This window comes from Drosophila eugracilis, unplaced genomic scaffold (assembly GCF_018153835.1).
Source record: "Drosophila eugracilis isolate 14026-0451.02 unplaced genomic scaffold, ASM1815383v1 contig_952, whole genome shotgun sequence".
In the NCBI taxonomy this organism is placed as follows: Eukaryota; Metazoa; Arthropoda; class Insecta; order Diptera; family Drosophilidae; genus Drosophila; species Drosophila eugracilis.
The window spans coordinates 997,647-1,013,292 of NW_024573870.1; the positions used below are offsets into that span (position 1 = coordinate 997,647).

Below are 15,646 nucleotides of genomic sequence, written 5' to 3' on the forward strand. Positions count from 1 at the left end.
GTATAAATTTAAATAGAAGTTTAAAATTAAAGAATTTTAAAAACAGAACCAAACTGACTGAAATGGTTTTAAAATCCACAATTAACTAAAAACTTTTCGTTATCAGATTATGTATTCAAGATGTATATAGTGATTTTTTGTAAAGAGTATTAAGTCTTCTGTGTTGCTTTGAAAGAGAGTTATAACTTTTCTTAATGCCATTGTAAAAGTTTTCAAATTGATCACGCATCGCTGGCTGGAAACGTGCGGCAATTTATTTGCATCAATAATTGAATTTAGAGCAAAAGATTAAACAAATTTAATTGCCTACCGTCGAGTGCAAAAAGTAAAATGTATTTTCAGTTAAGCATTTCCACAAACGCAATTACAAAAAAATATTAAAATAAACACCATTGAAGCTTGCACTTTGGTCGCTGGGCTAGGTGACGCATAAATAAATCATTTCCGCAAACAGCAAAGGGGTTTTGCATAATAGATGCCGTAGATTTATGTGCGGTAATGTTGCCTAAAATATGCATAACTTATGGCCGTAAACATAAATGAATTCATAAATTGCACCGCCAAGCCGGAAGCTTTAGAGCCAGGGGAATGGTGGAGGCCCCATTCCAAAAACGCGGTCTGCCAACGCGGCTTAGCCGAAATCAATTAAATTGGCTTGTGGCCTGACTCCCGTCCGGAGAGGTTTCATTTCCAGCTTAGTGGTTGACGTTTTGACAGTTTTACTGTAAGTCCTTCTTGTCTATCTGCTTAAGCGGCGACTTATTTTGCGACCTATTTCTGCCACCAAGCGATTACAATTTAATCAATGAAATATTTAAATAGGACATAGTAAGAGTGAAGAAAAACTTATATTTCTGAAAAATACTTTATTTATATAATATCTAGGAATATCTGGAATTAGTTGTCTTATTATGATATCTGCGGTTTTATTTAGTTTAAACTAATTCCACCAAAGGTGTCCGATTCATAACATTAGAAGCGCATCTAGTTATTGCAAAATATGATGCAAATAATTTCAAATTATATCATAAGATATGGTAAGATACAGCTCGTTCAACTTTCCTATCATTTTTATTGGACGACACTTAATTATCATAAGAAAATAGAAATCAATTTACTTTACAGAACATTTAAGTTTAGTGGATGTTGAAATTAGAAATTCTTATTAAATTATACTCTTAGATATTTTTACGAAACTAATATTTTCTTTAAATATACTGATAGCGGGTAGAACTCTAAGAAAACTACGCACCAAAAACACAAAATCACAATGCACTAGAAATAATTTTAGATAACTTCAATGTATTTCTTAGAAATCCCATTTTTTCCTAAAATTATTATTAATTTTAATGTGTTTTCACTATATCAATTTCATTATCTTTAGGAAAGTAACAGTTACCTGAAGAAAATTAATATTTGCTTATTGGAATTCCCTATTAATGCGTTTTTCAATCATTGTTATCAAGAAAATTTCGAAATTCTTTCAGATAGCTTTGCTGCACCTGGCCTATAAAAGACTTATTCTATCCGTAGGGGTTCCGTCTTTGTGTTCCAAAGTCTTATCCAAGCTAACCAAAATGTTCATCAGGTGCTTTCTGCTTCTATGGATATTCAATTTCCTGTCTGCTGGACGAGTGCCCCAGCCTGAAGAACGTATTATTGGTGGAGGCCCTATTGAAATCGAACAGTCTCCCTGGCAGGTATCTTTACAGGTAGAAGGGGTATACATATGTGGTGGTTCCATTTACAGCAAAGATATCATTATTACTGCTGCCCACTGCACTGAAAAGGAGGATAAACAACTTGAGGCCAAGGATTTTCTTGTTCGCGCCGGCTCCGCATTGAAAAATTCCGGAGGAACTCTAAGCAAAGTGGCCACCCTTATACTCCATGAAGAGTATCATTCGAAAAATTTGCTTAACGACATTGCCATCATGCGGCTGAGCCAACCACTTGAGCTAAGCCACAAAGTTCAGACTATTCCTTTGGCCGAAAGATATCCTGTTCCTGGAACTATTGCATTCACTTCTGGCTCGGGAGAAGCGTTAGATGAAGATGGGACTCCAATAGGTCCTATAAAGCTGCAAGGCACATTCCTTCGTATTCAACCGCTACATACTTGTACCAATCTTTTCTTTACAAGACGTGATTTAATTTGCGCCGGCTCTTCTGGACAAACAGCCTGTATAGGCGACTCTGGTGGACCATTGATTGTAGACCAAAAACTTGTGGGTGTCACATCATTCCAAGGTTGCATTGATCCTACACTCTTCGCCAATGTTCCTTACTTCAGAAAATGGATATTAGACACTATTAATTATATTTAAAACAAGCAATTGAATTAAATTTGGATTGCAAAAAATACAAGCTTGGTCTCAATTTCCCCAATATTCATCCTGTTTAATAGTATACTCGTATATACTTCATTGTGTTATAACTTCTCGATATTTGTTTAAAAGTTGTTGGCATTTTCAATGCTTAATTATAATTCGCCTCACTTCTTATGTTTTTCGCCATTTCGCTTCAGTTCGTTCTGTATCGTTTGCATTTGGTCGCCTGTTTTGAGTTAACCGCGTTTAAAAAAATAAGGAGTCATCTATGTGTAAGAACTTAAAAAATAATTATCGCTTCGCTAAGATTTCAAATTCTGAAAGTTAGAAGCGAATTCGAAAAAATAGATGGCGCCCATCAACCTAATTCAACCTATAACCGTTAGTTGGCGCTGTAATTGATTTTGGTTCACATCCAGCGTATTAGTGAACCAATAAAGAAGCTCACTTCGACGTGCACCAAATTTAAATTGTTTTTAAGCATTTAGATTTATTCTAATCTTAATTTAATTACAATATTATGTAATAATGGATACGATTTATACATATAAAAGATAGTCAAGTTGAGTCATGATATCTGCGCCTTTCCACATCTTACAAATAGGCGAAACAGCTGTCCACTGATAATCGATGGCATTTTGCTCGTACACGGTCACACCGGCAGTAACAGCTGTTCGCGGGTGCAAGAACAAAAAGTGTAACTGAAAAAAGACAATTGTGCAACTGATGCGCTGCAAAAAGGAAACAATTGAATAAAAGAGCGCGCAACTTAGTTGTTGCCCGACGACGGGCGAGCGAGTGAGAGCGATCTAGCGAAGAAGTGGATTTAAATTAAAAATATTCATCACAGGAGCATGAAAAACGCTTGGTGATACAGGTCGGATACTTGACGGCCACAGCAGAATGCAGACTGTTTGGCTGTTGCATAAATTCCGTTAGTAATTTTAACTATTTCTGCCGCCTCTATTGTGGTTCTTGTTGTAGTTGTGCGCGTGTGCCGTGTGTGTGTGTGTGTGCTATAAGTCTATATTAGCTTGGCGATATATTTATATTCCTAATTACAAACGTTGTGTTGTGTCGGCGGTCGTGTTGCCGAATTAAAAGTTTTAGTTTCCCATCGGCGGGCGGAGCTCTTAGTCGCTAACATTACATCAAACTAACGGTGCTTACGTGCCACACGACGCACATACCTCAATCCCCTAACACTACCGCACTCACACCCACACACACAAAATACCGCCTTCACCTTGAAGTGCCTGTCGAAGTGTCGGAATCGCTTCCTATTTATTTGCCGTTAATTTAACGGAACTTCTTGCACTGAGAGAGTGGTGTCAAGGTAGCCCATATAAATGTATACACGTCTACATACACACAAACAAACAGCTGTGGTCAAAAATTCAATGTTTTTCCTTGTTCGCATTTGAAAAAAAATTTCTCGAAAATGGAAAGATTTCATATTTGTCATTTGTTCTTATTTTTAACTTTAAAAAACTTAAAAATAAAAACAATTGTATATAGACAGTCTTTTTTAAAAACTTTTTTACCTGCAAAATAGCATTGTCATAAAAATTTGACTCATTTAGGGAGAAATGGCGAATACAATGGAAAATGCCTCCATTGTAAATTCCTGGTGCTATTGTTTTGAACGCAACTGTACTCCTACATACATATTTTTATGTTTATATTAGAGTCTGGGAAAGAAAAGTGTCGACGGCTGATAAGGAGGCGTCTTAATTGTTGCTGTTCATCAGTTGCACTTTGGACGACCTATTTAAGTGACATTGTTTTTCGCAATAAATAAATAATTTTTAATCGCCTCATTTTGTTATTTTTTGCCGAAAATTTGTTTGATGGTTACGGAATAAATATATATTGCATCAGCTAATTGAACAGGAAATAAAACTGATGTGCAAATAATTCATATTTTTAAAAACAATATAAATGTAAAGTATATTTTGTTTGGTAATTACCGCCAGTAAATAATTAAATTTAGCACTGCAATGAAGTGCTAATCTTACTGGAAAATCTTGAAAGCTAAATAATAATTACCCTTTTTAATAAGTATATTTTGTATGCGTTTAAGTCGTTGAATTTTACTTACAAAAAACTGAATGTTTTATGGTAGTACAATTTATTTGTTATTTTTAAATAGAAATTCATTCAATACATGAAGTGATTTGTTTTCACAAGTTCTTCTACACTTTGTACATCTCAAAGATAAAAGAAAAATTGCTAAAACAATGAAATTAATTTTGAATTTTCTGATACAAGATCTTAAAATGAAAGAAATTAAATTTTTCTTCAATTCGTTTTTCAAATATAAACAAATATTTGTATTTTTAATGAAACAGATTACTGTACCCAATAACTTGTAATCCCAATAACCGAATCTACATTATATGTATACAAACATATGTACAAATGTAGAATTTCAATCTCTTTTTTCGGCAGTCAAAAAATCGCATGCGATAAAAATCTTCCCAAATATTGGTTATGGCAACAACAACTGATGAGTTTGCTTTTTCTCCCTCTCATTCCCTTCTATAGCCCAAGTGGACGGCACACACACATCACGTGTTTGACTCTGGCTACAAATTTGTAGCAGCGACACGATCACGAGCAACTTTCGTTTTTCCATACTTCCCACCTACTCTCACTCCAGGACAGCGCTCTCTTTTGTGGTCGCGATGTTCTCTCTACAGCAGTTGGTCAGAGCGACATTTAACGGCGGCAGCGATCTCAGCCGGCTGCTGCGCCACATGAGCGGCGTGACGTCAGGAACTACAACTACACTGGTAAAGTAGCAATTTTATAACGTAAAGTGTAAATATAGTTATGTTTATAACCAGTTTATTTAAGTTATTAACTTTATCTAAGATTAAATCTAAAAAAGAATTATTTTCTGAGGCCTTTTCATTTTTTTCATGAAAAACTAATTTATGAAACTAGTTTAGCATTGTAAAAATACAAATATCTTACATATATATTAGTATTAAAAATTTAAGAATATCTAGAATATTATATAAATTTCTTGAAACAAATATACTCCTTTTAAAATCGAATGTATTCAACTGTGCCGATTTTATATATTTTTTTTTCTTTTTTTTTCAGTGCACAACGGCGGCTACAAAGCACTCTAGTCAGGCGAAGTTGGGCGACAACGGCAGTCACGGTTCGCCCTCACATACAGACGGTTGTAGTCACGGCGAATCAGAGTCGGATTTGGAGTCGGCGCACGGCCAGAATTTGTCAGCACAGCAGTTCGTCAGGAGGATACTGCAGCAACGCAGCCAGGACATCCAGCGCCACATCCACACGCAGTCAGCCAAAGAACCTACCAGAGCTAAGTCTACGCAGCAAAATCAGCAGCAGCAGACCTCCACCAAGTTCGCCATGTCATCGCTAGCAGCCGAGCCCCTACAATCCCAAAAACAGGATGAAATCACCGCCAGCACGGGTGGCGATGTGGAGAATCCGGGCCTGGGAGCCTCTTGCCACGATGTGGCATCCGCATCAGCCAGTGCCGGCAAAAAAGCCCTGCTTCAGCACAGGTCTCGGTGAGATTCTACAGTTCATGGAGCTCATCGGCAACCTTAAGGTATGTGAAACTGGTTTACCCCCATTTCCCCTGCTCCACTCGCGCGTCATATGTTCGCATCGATTTTTCCCGAAGTCCTGCGTGTTTTGATTTTGCCACCAGCTATTAGAAAAGTGTATATGAAAGTCTTCTGCTAGAAAGGAAATTCATTTGAAAAGTGTGCAAAGAATTATTTAAATATTTGTTTTATAATAATCTATCCTCCATGGTTTTTTATATCTTATTTTATATTCAAAATATATTTTTGGCAGTTCATTTAAGGCCCCTGTTCTACTTCTTTGTTAAAAGTGTTGTTATTCTAATATGTTTTTTTGAATATTTAAATCAAATTATTTAAAACCGAAATTTATAAAATAATAATTAGGCTAAATTATAAACAACATTCCTTACATTGCTATGGTTTTTATAAATTGATGATATATTTCTACTTAATCGAGGGCTTTTCAATAAATACCCAGCTCATTCTTACCAAAATGCTATTAAATTCCTTGATCTATTACGAAATCCTTTTGCTGGTATAAGTAAGGCAACAAATAGTCAAATCGCTTATCAAAATATTTCTGCAAAATGGCAATCTTAAGAAAAGACAGAAAGCCAAATAGAAAATAAACAAAAGTGTGAAATCCAAAGCAAACAGAACGCAAAGGTGTATTTATTTACGTTTTGTATAATCAATTCTATTTTGTCTTCACTCTTTGGTTTGCTTTTTATTTTGCTTAGTATATTTGCGAAAGTCTTGTATAATGTCAGCGGCAACCTCGCTCTTGTATCCCTCTTGAACGGATTTGTATAGTTGGTTGCCAACAAATATATCTAATATATAGGCAGTTTTGTATATCATTTTGTACGTTTCGCTTAAGTTGTTTCTTGAATTGTTTTTTTTCTTGAATTCTACATGTTTTTTTGTGTAAGATTTATCTCTGATAAATATACAGATAGATGCATACACAAAGTGCAAAGTCTAGCTGAAAAGAAAGAGAATCTTTGAAGAAACCACAGCTGTGTGTAAGTCATATAAAGTTTTATAAGCAAAACAAACAGTGCAAAAGTCTAGAGCTGCGCGTTCTAGAATCATTAGCTTCTCGTTTATCTAATCAGAGTAGTTGAAGCCACCAATAAAGTGACGAAGATCTTCAAGCACGGGGCTCGTTTTCTTATCAACGAACTGAAGAAAGTGAATCGCTTTGAAATTCGAGCAGCTGTTCAAAGAAATGTCACTTAACTGAACTGATTGTTTGATTCGCCTAATCTTCGCAACAAAATGGCAAAAAAAATTTATTCAAAACACTCAGCCAAAGTTCGCAATGGCTCACGTGAGAAGGAATTTTCGCTTTTTTGCTTTTGTTTTTTGGATTTTGGATTCATTGCGAAATTTAGTTCGTGCCCCAAGAACAAAAATCTTCCGTCAGCATTGACGTAAGACGGGCCACAGACTAGAGAAAACTACAACAAAAATTGACCAATGGCAGTTCTCTAAATTTTCATAATTTTCTATTATATATCCGATTGCATATTGAACGTACAGAAGCAAGGTAAAAAAAGCAACGCGTGACTTTGATCTTGGCCTTCAAATTATAGACGCTATCAACAAGAGTTTATGGAGCCCCTCAAGGGCGGGGAATGGGTTGTGTGAGGCAATAATATTATTCTAGATGTTTTCCATAATGACCGCAGGAAAACAATAGCTTTGTTTTCAAATATAAATAAATACACTATATTCTTTTTATTACGTCATTAGTTGTTTTGTTATTAGTCAACACGAAACGCTAATAGATTATTGGTTTCAGGAGAAATGCTTTTTAATTTGTTTGTTGCTCATATATAAAATGTTTTTATAAATATTAATTAATATATTTTTAATAAGATGGTGGAACATCCCAATACATGTCAGTTCATATATCATCCCTATTTGTTAAGCAATTCAATTAATCAACATAACTCCGCAGTTAACCAAGCCAATTTGTTTATTTTCGATATCACCAATATTAATAAAGTTAATATGCATTTATATACCTTACATGCATGTGGTGCGCACTCAGTGGGTTTCTGTTCAAAGATAAAAGCAAAGCTCTCAGATAAGGCATTCGATTCATTACGTGGCAAATTAACTGATCGGGCAAGCTAATCAATAACCCCTATAAGTTCGATGTGATATAATTGCAGCGGAATGGTGGCTTCTTGCAGTTCAATTAAACAATAATATTTGGTATAAGTAAACTACCATTGGCAACAGGGAAAGCCAGCGAACGTCAATGGCAATTGGCCTGCAACGTCTTTTGGACCTTGTTCACCCCACCGCCGGCTTCTATAAATACAACGATTATTGATCAAATAGCAATAGTCTAGAACTACCCTCGCTGGCAGGTTTTGGGCTGAAGGTCTGGGGCAAATGCCTCCAACCTTGATGTATGCACCCGGTAACGATGTCACCAAAGTCGCGTCATGTTTTAATTAGCCAAAGTGACGTACATATAACTCACGAAGTTTACTATAGAACAATATAATAAAATCCTAAACTGAATCCATGATTGGGGTGCAGATTGTTCACTGAAATCTGTTTATCCATACATCACATGACAGTTTCTTATATTAAAACTTAACTAACCCGCTCTTCTCCTTTCTGTCTTACAGCATACAAAACGCACCGGATGGGTGCTGCGTGATGTCAACGACTGTGAATCTATTTCAGGACACATGTACAGGATGAGCATGCTGACCTTCCTACTGGATGGCAGCGAGGGACTCAATCAGATTCGCTGCATGGAACTGGCATTAGTGCACGATTTGGCGGAAAGTTTGGTGGGCGATATAACGCCCTTCTGCGGGGTTTCCAAAGACGAGAAGCGGGCCATGGAGTTCAAGGCAATGGAAGATATATGCAAGTTGATCGAGCCTCGCGGCAAGCGCATAATGGAACTGTTTGAGGTTGGTTGACTATCAAATCTATTTTAAAAATTATGCTAACGTAATCTAATCTAACAGGAATATGAGCATGGACAAACTGCCGAGAGCAAGTTTGTCAAGGATCTTGATCGCCTGGATATGGTTATGCAGGCGTTCGAGTACGAGAAGCGGGACAATTGCCTTCTGAAACACCAGGAGTTCTTCGACTCAACGGAGGGCAAGTTTAATCACCCATTCGTTAAGAAGCTGGTCAACGAAATCTACGAGCAGAGGGACGTCCTGGCTAAGGCCAATGGCGCCACACCTCCCCCGGCTATTGAGGTGCCCAACATGGATAGGCCGTCAAAAGTGGCCAACGGGCATGACGGCTCAAGTTGAGCGTTATTCTAGGAACCAGTCTTAGGCTAGCACATGATCACATCCTCACATACAACCACCATGCTCTTAATTTGTAAGCCAATCCAACTAACAAACTGTTAAGCCTACCTCGACACGCTCATAGCTAGATCTAACTTTTAACACACTAATTTATTGCGAAAGAAACGGAATGGATGGAACCGATGGGAGTAGCTACCAATTATCATGAACAAACAAACACCTGTTGAACACGTCTCCTTAGTTCAATTTCCTTTAAGTTAAGCGTAAAGTTGCGGATCGAGTTTTATCTAAATATCAAATTGATCTGACTAAGAAACACAATTGTACATAACTAAAACAAATTGTAGTTTATTTTAAAAGTATAATGACCACAGACGAGGCGAATAAATGTAAATGTTGTCCTATAGCAATTTTATTCAAACAGCCGAACTTATAGATCAAAATGTAATCAAAATAATTGATTTTTTAATAATATGTTCGCACCTGCATTACTTTTACCCTTCAATCGAACAATTGTAACCAAATTATAATTAATATAACATTGTGAATTAGGCAATATAAAGAGGCAGTCACGCTTCTGACGTGGCTAAAAGACAAAGCACCCATAGTTTGATTGCTCACAAAACTGAAACTTTATTGACAAGAAACAGAAATATAATCCAAACGGGGCGGGAACTGCAGCTCTTATCAGACACGCTTGCTATGTATTCTACAACAAATATCAGTTATTATCTTTAAATATTCAAATATATACTAAGGGCAAACCAACCTTCGATGACAATGAACTGACTTTCGCGGGAGGAAGTTTGATGCGAGTGCTGTCCATGCTTCTTAGCTTTATCTGTTGATAAGATGTGTGTGTTTAAGGGATTAAGTAACCGAAAGATGACCTATCTGACTTACGATGCACTGTTATAATCCGATCTGTTTGACCCATCGCATTCTTTGCCCTGCATTTATACTCTCCAAAGTCTCGCTTCGTTATTGGACGCAGGGTGATCCGCATCACGATCCGGTGGACATGATCCACTGTGACTGACTCATATGAACCTCCTGGCAGCAGTTGGGAGTCCCTAAGCCAGAAGTTTACCGATGCCGGCTGCGCCTCTGTTATGCACTCTAGCGTCAGCTTCTGGCCCAGGCCCACGTAAATGGTATCGTATCGTGTCCATATAGTGGGAGCAACTTGGTTTGGATTTCAGGTTTATTTAATATTACAGGACGGATTCAAATATTTTAATCTCACTTACAGTTCACCACCAGCATGACGCGTTTGCTCACTGTGGGCGGCACACCGTTGGAGGCGATGCAGAGGTAGGCGCCCATTTGGGACCGCTGAACCTGCCACAGGGTGAGATTCTGACCTTCCACGCTGTACACCTCCAGGTCGCCATCGTCTGAGAGCAGGAGGGGAATCGAATCCTCGCGACGCCAGGTGATGGTAGGCAAGGGAACTCCAGTTGCACTGCAAGTGAGGGTTACGTTCTGTCCCGAGGAACGAACCACATCCTGACTGGTTTGGTAGTCCACGATGTCTGGTGGCACCACGACGTCCAAGTAGCCCATTTGACTTTTCATGGGATCTGTGTTAATTTGGCACATGTACCTGGTGAATGTTAAGAACTAATAGGTTACTAACAGTATGCGAAACCTTGGAAATAGTCACGTCATTAATTTATTCTGAAGTATAATCGAAACGTATAAAAAAACTTTGATTTATATCAAGCAAAGATGCCTCACAACAAATGAAGAAAGCTGTTTTTTAACCTTAACGATTTGTTTTCATTAACAAAAGTATTTGTTTGGTTTTTATATCGTTGGAAGATGTTGAAAATGGTTTGTATTCGAAACAACCTAGTATTAAATTTTGGCTTCCAAATTAAAGTGGTTTTGACTTTATAACACAAAGCCGCTTTAATCTTATTTCATATACCATTGTATTCCACGAAAGAAATAGGTCTATTAATGGTCTATATGAAAAGAGATAACTTAACGGCTTTCGAGTGTCAAGAAAGGCTTCATTCACTTTATTGTAGTTATAAGACTCACCAGCCGCGATCCGACTCCTGGACATCGCGTATTTTCAACTGCCAAATGCGATGCTCCGTGTGGGAGATGGCGATACGATGGTTCTTGGTGATGACGTGGTTCTGGATGCTCAGAATAGTCTGCGTGTCCACTCGTAACCAGGCCACTTTGAAGCTAACTAGGTCGTGGACAACACACGTGAGCAGGGCATCCCGTCCCACGGGAACTGTTGAATTGTTGATGGGTCCGCTGAACTTGGGATCCGCTGGAAAGGAAGATGGCACCAAACCAATTGGTCGACTTTTATGACTTTCATCATTAGGGCGCTAAATGGGGCAGACGAGCCCCAACTGGTGGGTGGCTGGCTCGGGGTGGTTTATGAGGCTTGCAAATGTTAGACACTGGCATTTGCTCTGTTTCCATTTCCCAAGGAACTCAGGCGCAAACATTTAATTCAATTAAAAAATAACCTTTTTTAATGTGTGGCTTTTCTAATCCACAGTTATCAGGATAATTATTTCATTTCTTTTTTCACACATTTCTGTGTGCGTCTGCAGAATGTCAACAGCCTAGGCAAACAATTTCCAACATTTTCCAGATGGCCAGATGGCTCGCCAAAATGGTCAACGATATTTAAAATTGTTCAACGGCAATAAATTTGTTGAGGTTATCATTACGCCGAGACAGCGGCAAATAATCCAACAATTAGGGAAATTAACTGTTTAGCGGAAATGCCAGCTACTTGAATGGTAAATTTTGCTGTGATATTAACGGAAATCATTTTGTTAATTTTAAAAAAAATGCAAAGAATATCGTTAAAAACTGAAAAAACAAGTTTAGCTTTCTTGGAGATGATGGTCGACTGAGATTGAATGATAAATTAAATTATGAATAAAATAATTTATTAATTTCGAAATTATTTGTAATGCATGAATTCAAAAAAAAATACATACCACATACTAATATAACCATAGTTACCTCCTTGAACCCCTTCGACTAAATTTTTAAACACCTACAGAGCAAAACTGCTCTTTTCCGGTTGATTTTTGATTCGGCTCAACATGAGTCCCATGGCAATAATTTCCAGTCAAACTGCCCGACCGCAAGACTTCGACATTTGCCGTCAGCCAACTTAACCACCAGAGTTCCGACCGCAAACCGACCTCCGACCATCGCAAACACAACAACAATGGCAAGGAGGCGGGAAAAATGGCAATGGAAAAAAATCACATCACATGCCTAACAAGTAGCATGACTTTGTGGCCAGGAGACGAGAAATAGAGCGGGCTCTTCATTCCCCACACACAGCAAATACCTAAATTACAATTATGACCAAATAATAACCCGAAAAAATGCAAAAATCTAATAGAGCAGCGTGAGGCAGGTGCTGGTACCTGGAAAATTGTAAAAAGCTGGCTACACCTTTACGTTTTGCCCCACCTCCATGCATTGATTGCGTCGTGGTGTGGGTGTGGATGTGGGCGGGCTGCCACCAAACTAGCATCAAATTGGGGGAGCCTACGATGCCATGCCATATAGCCTATAATTTGCGATTATGTTTGGGTCTGCTCCTGGCCGAAGTAAGGTGTTTTGGGCCCGAGTTCGAGTTCGAGTCGGGGTCCCGCCTTACGTCCCTTTTAAAAGTGAGAGACGGTCGAGACGCCATTGTTTGACTGCTTTCAGTTGATATGGTTTCTGTGTTTTTGTTGCTATTGCAATTTGGCTATTGCATGTTTGCATATTGAAACATTCCAAAGAAAGGGACGCGCGATTTTAACTTTTATGCCATAAAACACATAGTATTTGCACTGAGGATAAAAACTTGGCTAGCCAAATTTTAGATGCCTACAAACACGAATAAGAACGTGAAATCACATATGTACTCGAATGATTCAGTTTCAGACACACAATAAGCCACTGTTTTGGCTTAGAAAGCAGTCTATGCAGTCGTCTGAATTTGCATGCTAAGCGAACATAAATAACTTTCTATATTTTGCACTTCTGAAAAGTCGCATTGTTTTGTTTAACAATTTACTGAATACCAAGACATTAACTGTGGGTATGATTCCGGTGTATGTAAATTCGAAGAAAGTTAATTAACTAAAAGGACTTAAATAACTGTATTTGTATTTGTTCTTTTACAATTTATTATTACAAAAGGTTTTATATTGGAACCTTTAATTCATATTGTTTCATTCAAATTATTTTTATAGTGTATATACACACATAGTTGTTTTTATAGTTATAATTTCCTTCATTTATGTATGCTAGGTAATATAATTTCGCTTTTGGCCACTGCACGCCTTTGTTGTTGGCACTTTTTATGGAGGAAATTGACTATGAGTTGTTAAATATATTCCTGTTTTCTTCCACGATTTGTATCGCAGACCAAAGGCTTAAGCCGCAATTTCCCCACGAAGGCCCTGCAATTCCGGCGGAGTCCCTTCCCCACGCCGTTGAACTTGAAACGGAAAGTGAATGTCCTGTCTCCTGTTCGACACTCCAACTGTCTGCAGGCAAGTGCAGGCGAAAAGAATCACAATCAGCACGCAATGTCTGCCAAAAAAAAAGGGAAATAACCCACTGCAGTGAATGGAAGACCAGAAACTCCCACCTAAAAACGCGGTGCTTCAACGGCAGAAACCGCCAACCAGGAATGGAAAAATGAAAATATGGCAGAGTGCAGTAGGAAGTGGGAAAACGTCGCCTTTCCGCGACTGTCTGTCTGCCTGCCCGCTGTGAAAGGGGGTGGTTGGGTGGCTTGGGCGATTTTGAGGCGGAACATCGTGGGGTGCATCACTCCTTTGAGCCACTTCTCACTTTCTTATCGCACGCTGCGGCTAGCCTGCCAATATTTATGTTTATTTTGCATCTGGCACATTGATTTAAATAACAAATTCCCATTTTTGATATATTTATCGCACTTGGCTCGCCAAAGTCAAGGAAAATTTGTTTTGTTTTTTTGCCGACCATTTTCCCTGACGGAAGTTACCCCTCGTTACTCTTCTGCAGCTCTCCTCCAGATGCCCCTCCGCCGCTGTCCCGTCCTGTCTGGGGAACATGTCGGGCACAGTTTATTCACTTATGGACTCGTTGGACTTCCGATTACCAGCTGCCTTCCATTTTAGCCGCTGCTGCTGCTATTTATAACGCTTTTCGTTAGCACTTTGGCTTTAGATAGTTTGCAGTCAATTAGCTGTACATTTTTCGGGTAACACATTGTCTGGCTGGCTTACAAAAGTTTAGTTTGTAGCCAGTATAACGGTTAATTGTTGAAGTTAATAGCTTTCGAAAATTGTATTCAAACCCAGGATTTATAAGATGATATAGCTTTCTCTAGAAGGGCACTAAAAGTCATTAAGTAACTGACATTGGTGAAATTATAAAATTTTATAAAGTTGAAGGTCATCAATTATTTAATATTTACTATTTTACTTTACTCTAAAGATAAATTTGACAAGAACTTTTTATAAATCAGAAAAAACTTGCTTTAAATACTTTTGGATTACTTGCTTTGTATTTTTCAACAAAGTTATCTTCAGCTTAGAGTTTACATTTTAAGCTCGGTAAATCCTGAGTGGAAGATAAGGAAACTGAAAATTTTAATCTGAAAACTTAGTTACTTAACTGAAGTTACTTAGCTAACAGAATTTACTTAAGAGTTACATTAGGGGTAAGCTCCATTTTAATTTGATTTATTTATTATAAATATGTATTTATTTTCACCATTTTCTCGATTGACTTACAATTATTTAACTCCGAGAAGCTGGCCCTGCTTAAGTACAGACACTGCATGAGGAGCAGCCAAATGCCAGGAAATCGCCTTCTCATATTCAAAGTTCAACCGCAACCAAAGGACGAAAGTTTTAAAATATTGTTTTCCACTTATTTTTTATTTTGCCACTTTCACTTGTGTGGCCAAATAGCCCAAGTTTAACTTCCGCTGCACTAGCGCAAATTTATTTTTTCCGGTCTTTGGATGAAGTTTTCCGGCGATTGCGATTGCCTTGGACAGACGTCCGCACACTCTTACAACTGGCCGCGAACTGCGAGTGGAGCTGATAATCAAGTGTCAAAATTCATATTCAAAATTCAAATGCTGCCCGTCGCGGCTGTGGCGTTGCGCATGTGTCCTGCGGCCTTCCAAGGTGGCTGAGTGGGTGGTTGCTGATGGGCGGGTCTGGTTGGCCAGTAGTCAAGGTGCCCCGCAGCCAAAGGACGAAGGTATGCAATAGTAAATGTTTCATTCATAAAGCGCCGGGCGTAACATTTTCATATGCACGTGAGGGAGTATGTTGCATGATATGTTGCCGAGGGAAAGTGACACATCATTGGTATTTTCGGGGGCAGACAGAAGGGACAGCCATCTCCTTGCCAACTCCAACTACAACACACTCCCAATACCATT

At 38.3% G+C, this 15,646-nt stretch overlaps 3 protein-coding genes across 3 annotated transcripts; 2 read left to right on the forward strand and 1 right to left on the reverse strand.

The window, feature by feature from the left end:
* Nucleotides 1-1,562: 1,562 nt before the first annotated feature.
* LOC108106902 (trypsin alpha-like) lies at nt 1,563-2,331 on the forward strand. Its single transcript, XM_017214150.2, has one exon. It carries the CDS (start codon nt 1,578-1,580, stop codon nt 2,325-2,327), a length of 750 nt encoding a protein of 249 aa, XP_017069639.2. The 5' UTR covers nt 1,563-1,577; the 3' UTR covers nt 2,328-2,331.
* A 1,105-nt stretch (nt 2,332-3,436) lies between these two features.
* LOC108107091 lies at nt 3,437-9,808 on the forward strand. Its single transcript, XM_017214470.2, is given in 6 exon segments — nt 3,437-3,666; nt 4,878-5,125; nt 5,442-5,858; nt 5,860-5,928; nt 8,560-8,853; nt 8,911-9,808. Coding segments are annotated over 5 exon segments (1,188 nt in total). The 5' UTR covers nt 3,437-3,666; nt 4,878-5,017; the 3' UTR covers nt 9,211-9,808.
* Nucleotides 9,457-15,292, reverse strand: LOC108107092 (neurotrimin). The gene is made up of 6 exons (XM_017214472.2): nt 14,985-15,292; nt 11,260-11,503; nt 10,461-10,816; nt 10,114-10,395; nt 9,980-10,051; nt 9,457-9,919 (listed from the first exon to the last, which is right to left on the reverse strand). The coding sequence occupies exons 1-6, from the start codon at nt 15,067-15,069 to the stop codon at nt 9,828-9,830; spliced, it is 1,131 nt and encodes a 376-aa protein (XP_017069961.2). The 5' UTR covers nt 15,070-15,292; the 3' UTR covers nt 9,457-9,827.
* Between the last annotated feature and the right edge of the window lie 354 nt (nt 15,293-15,646).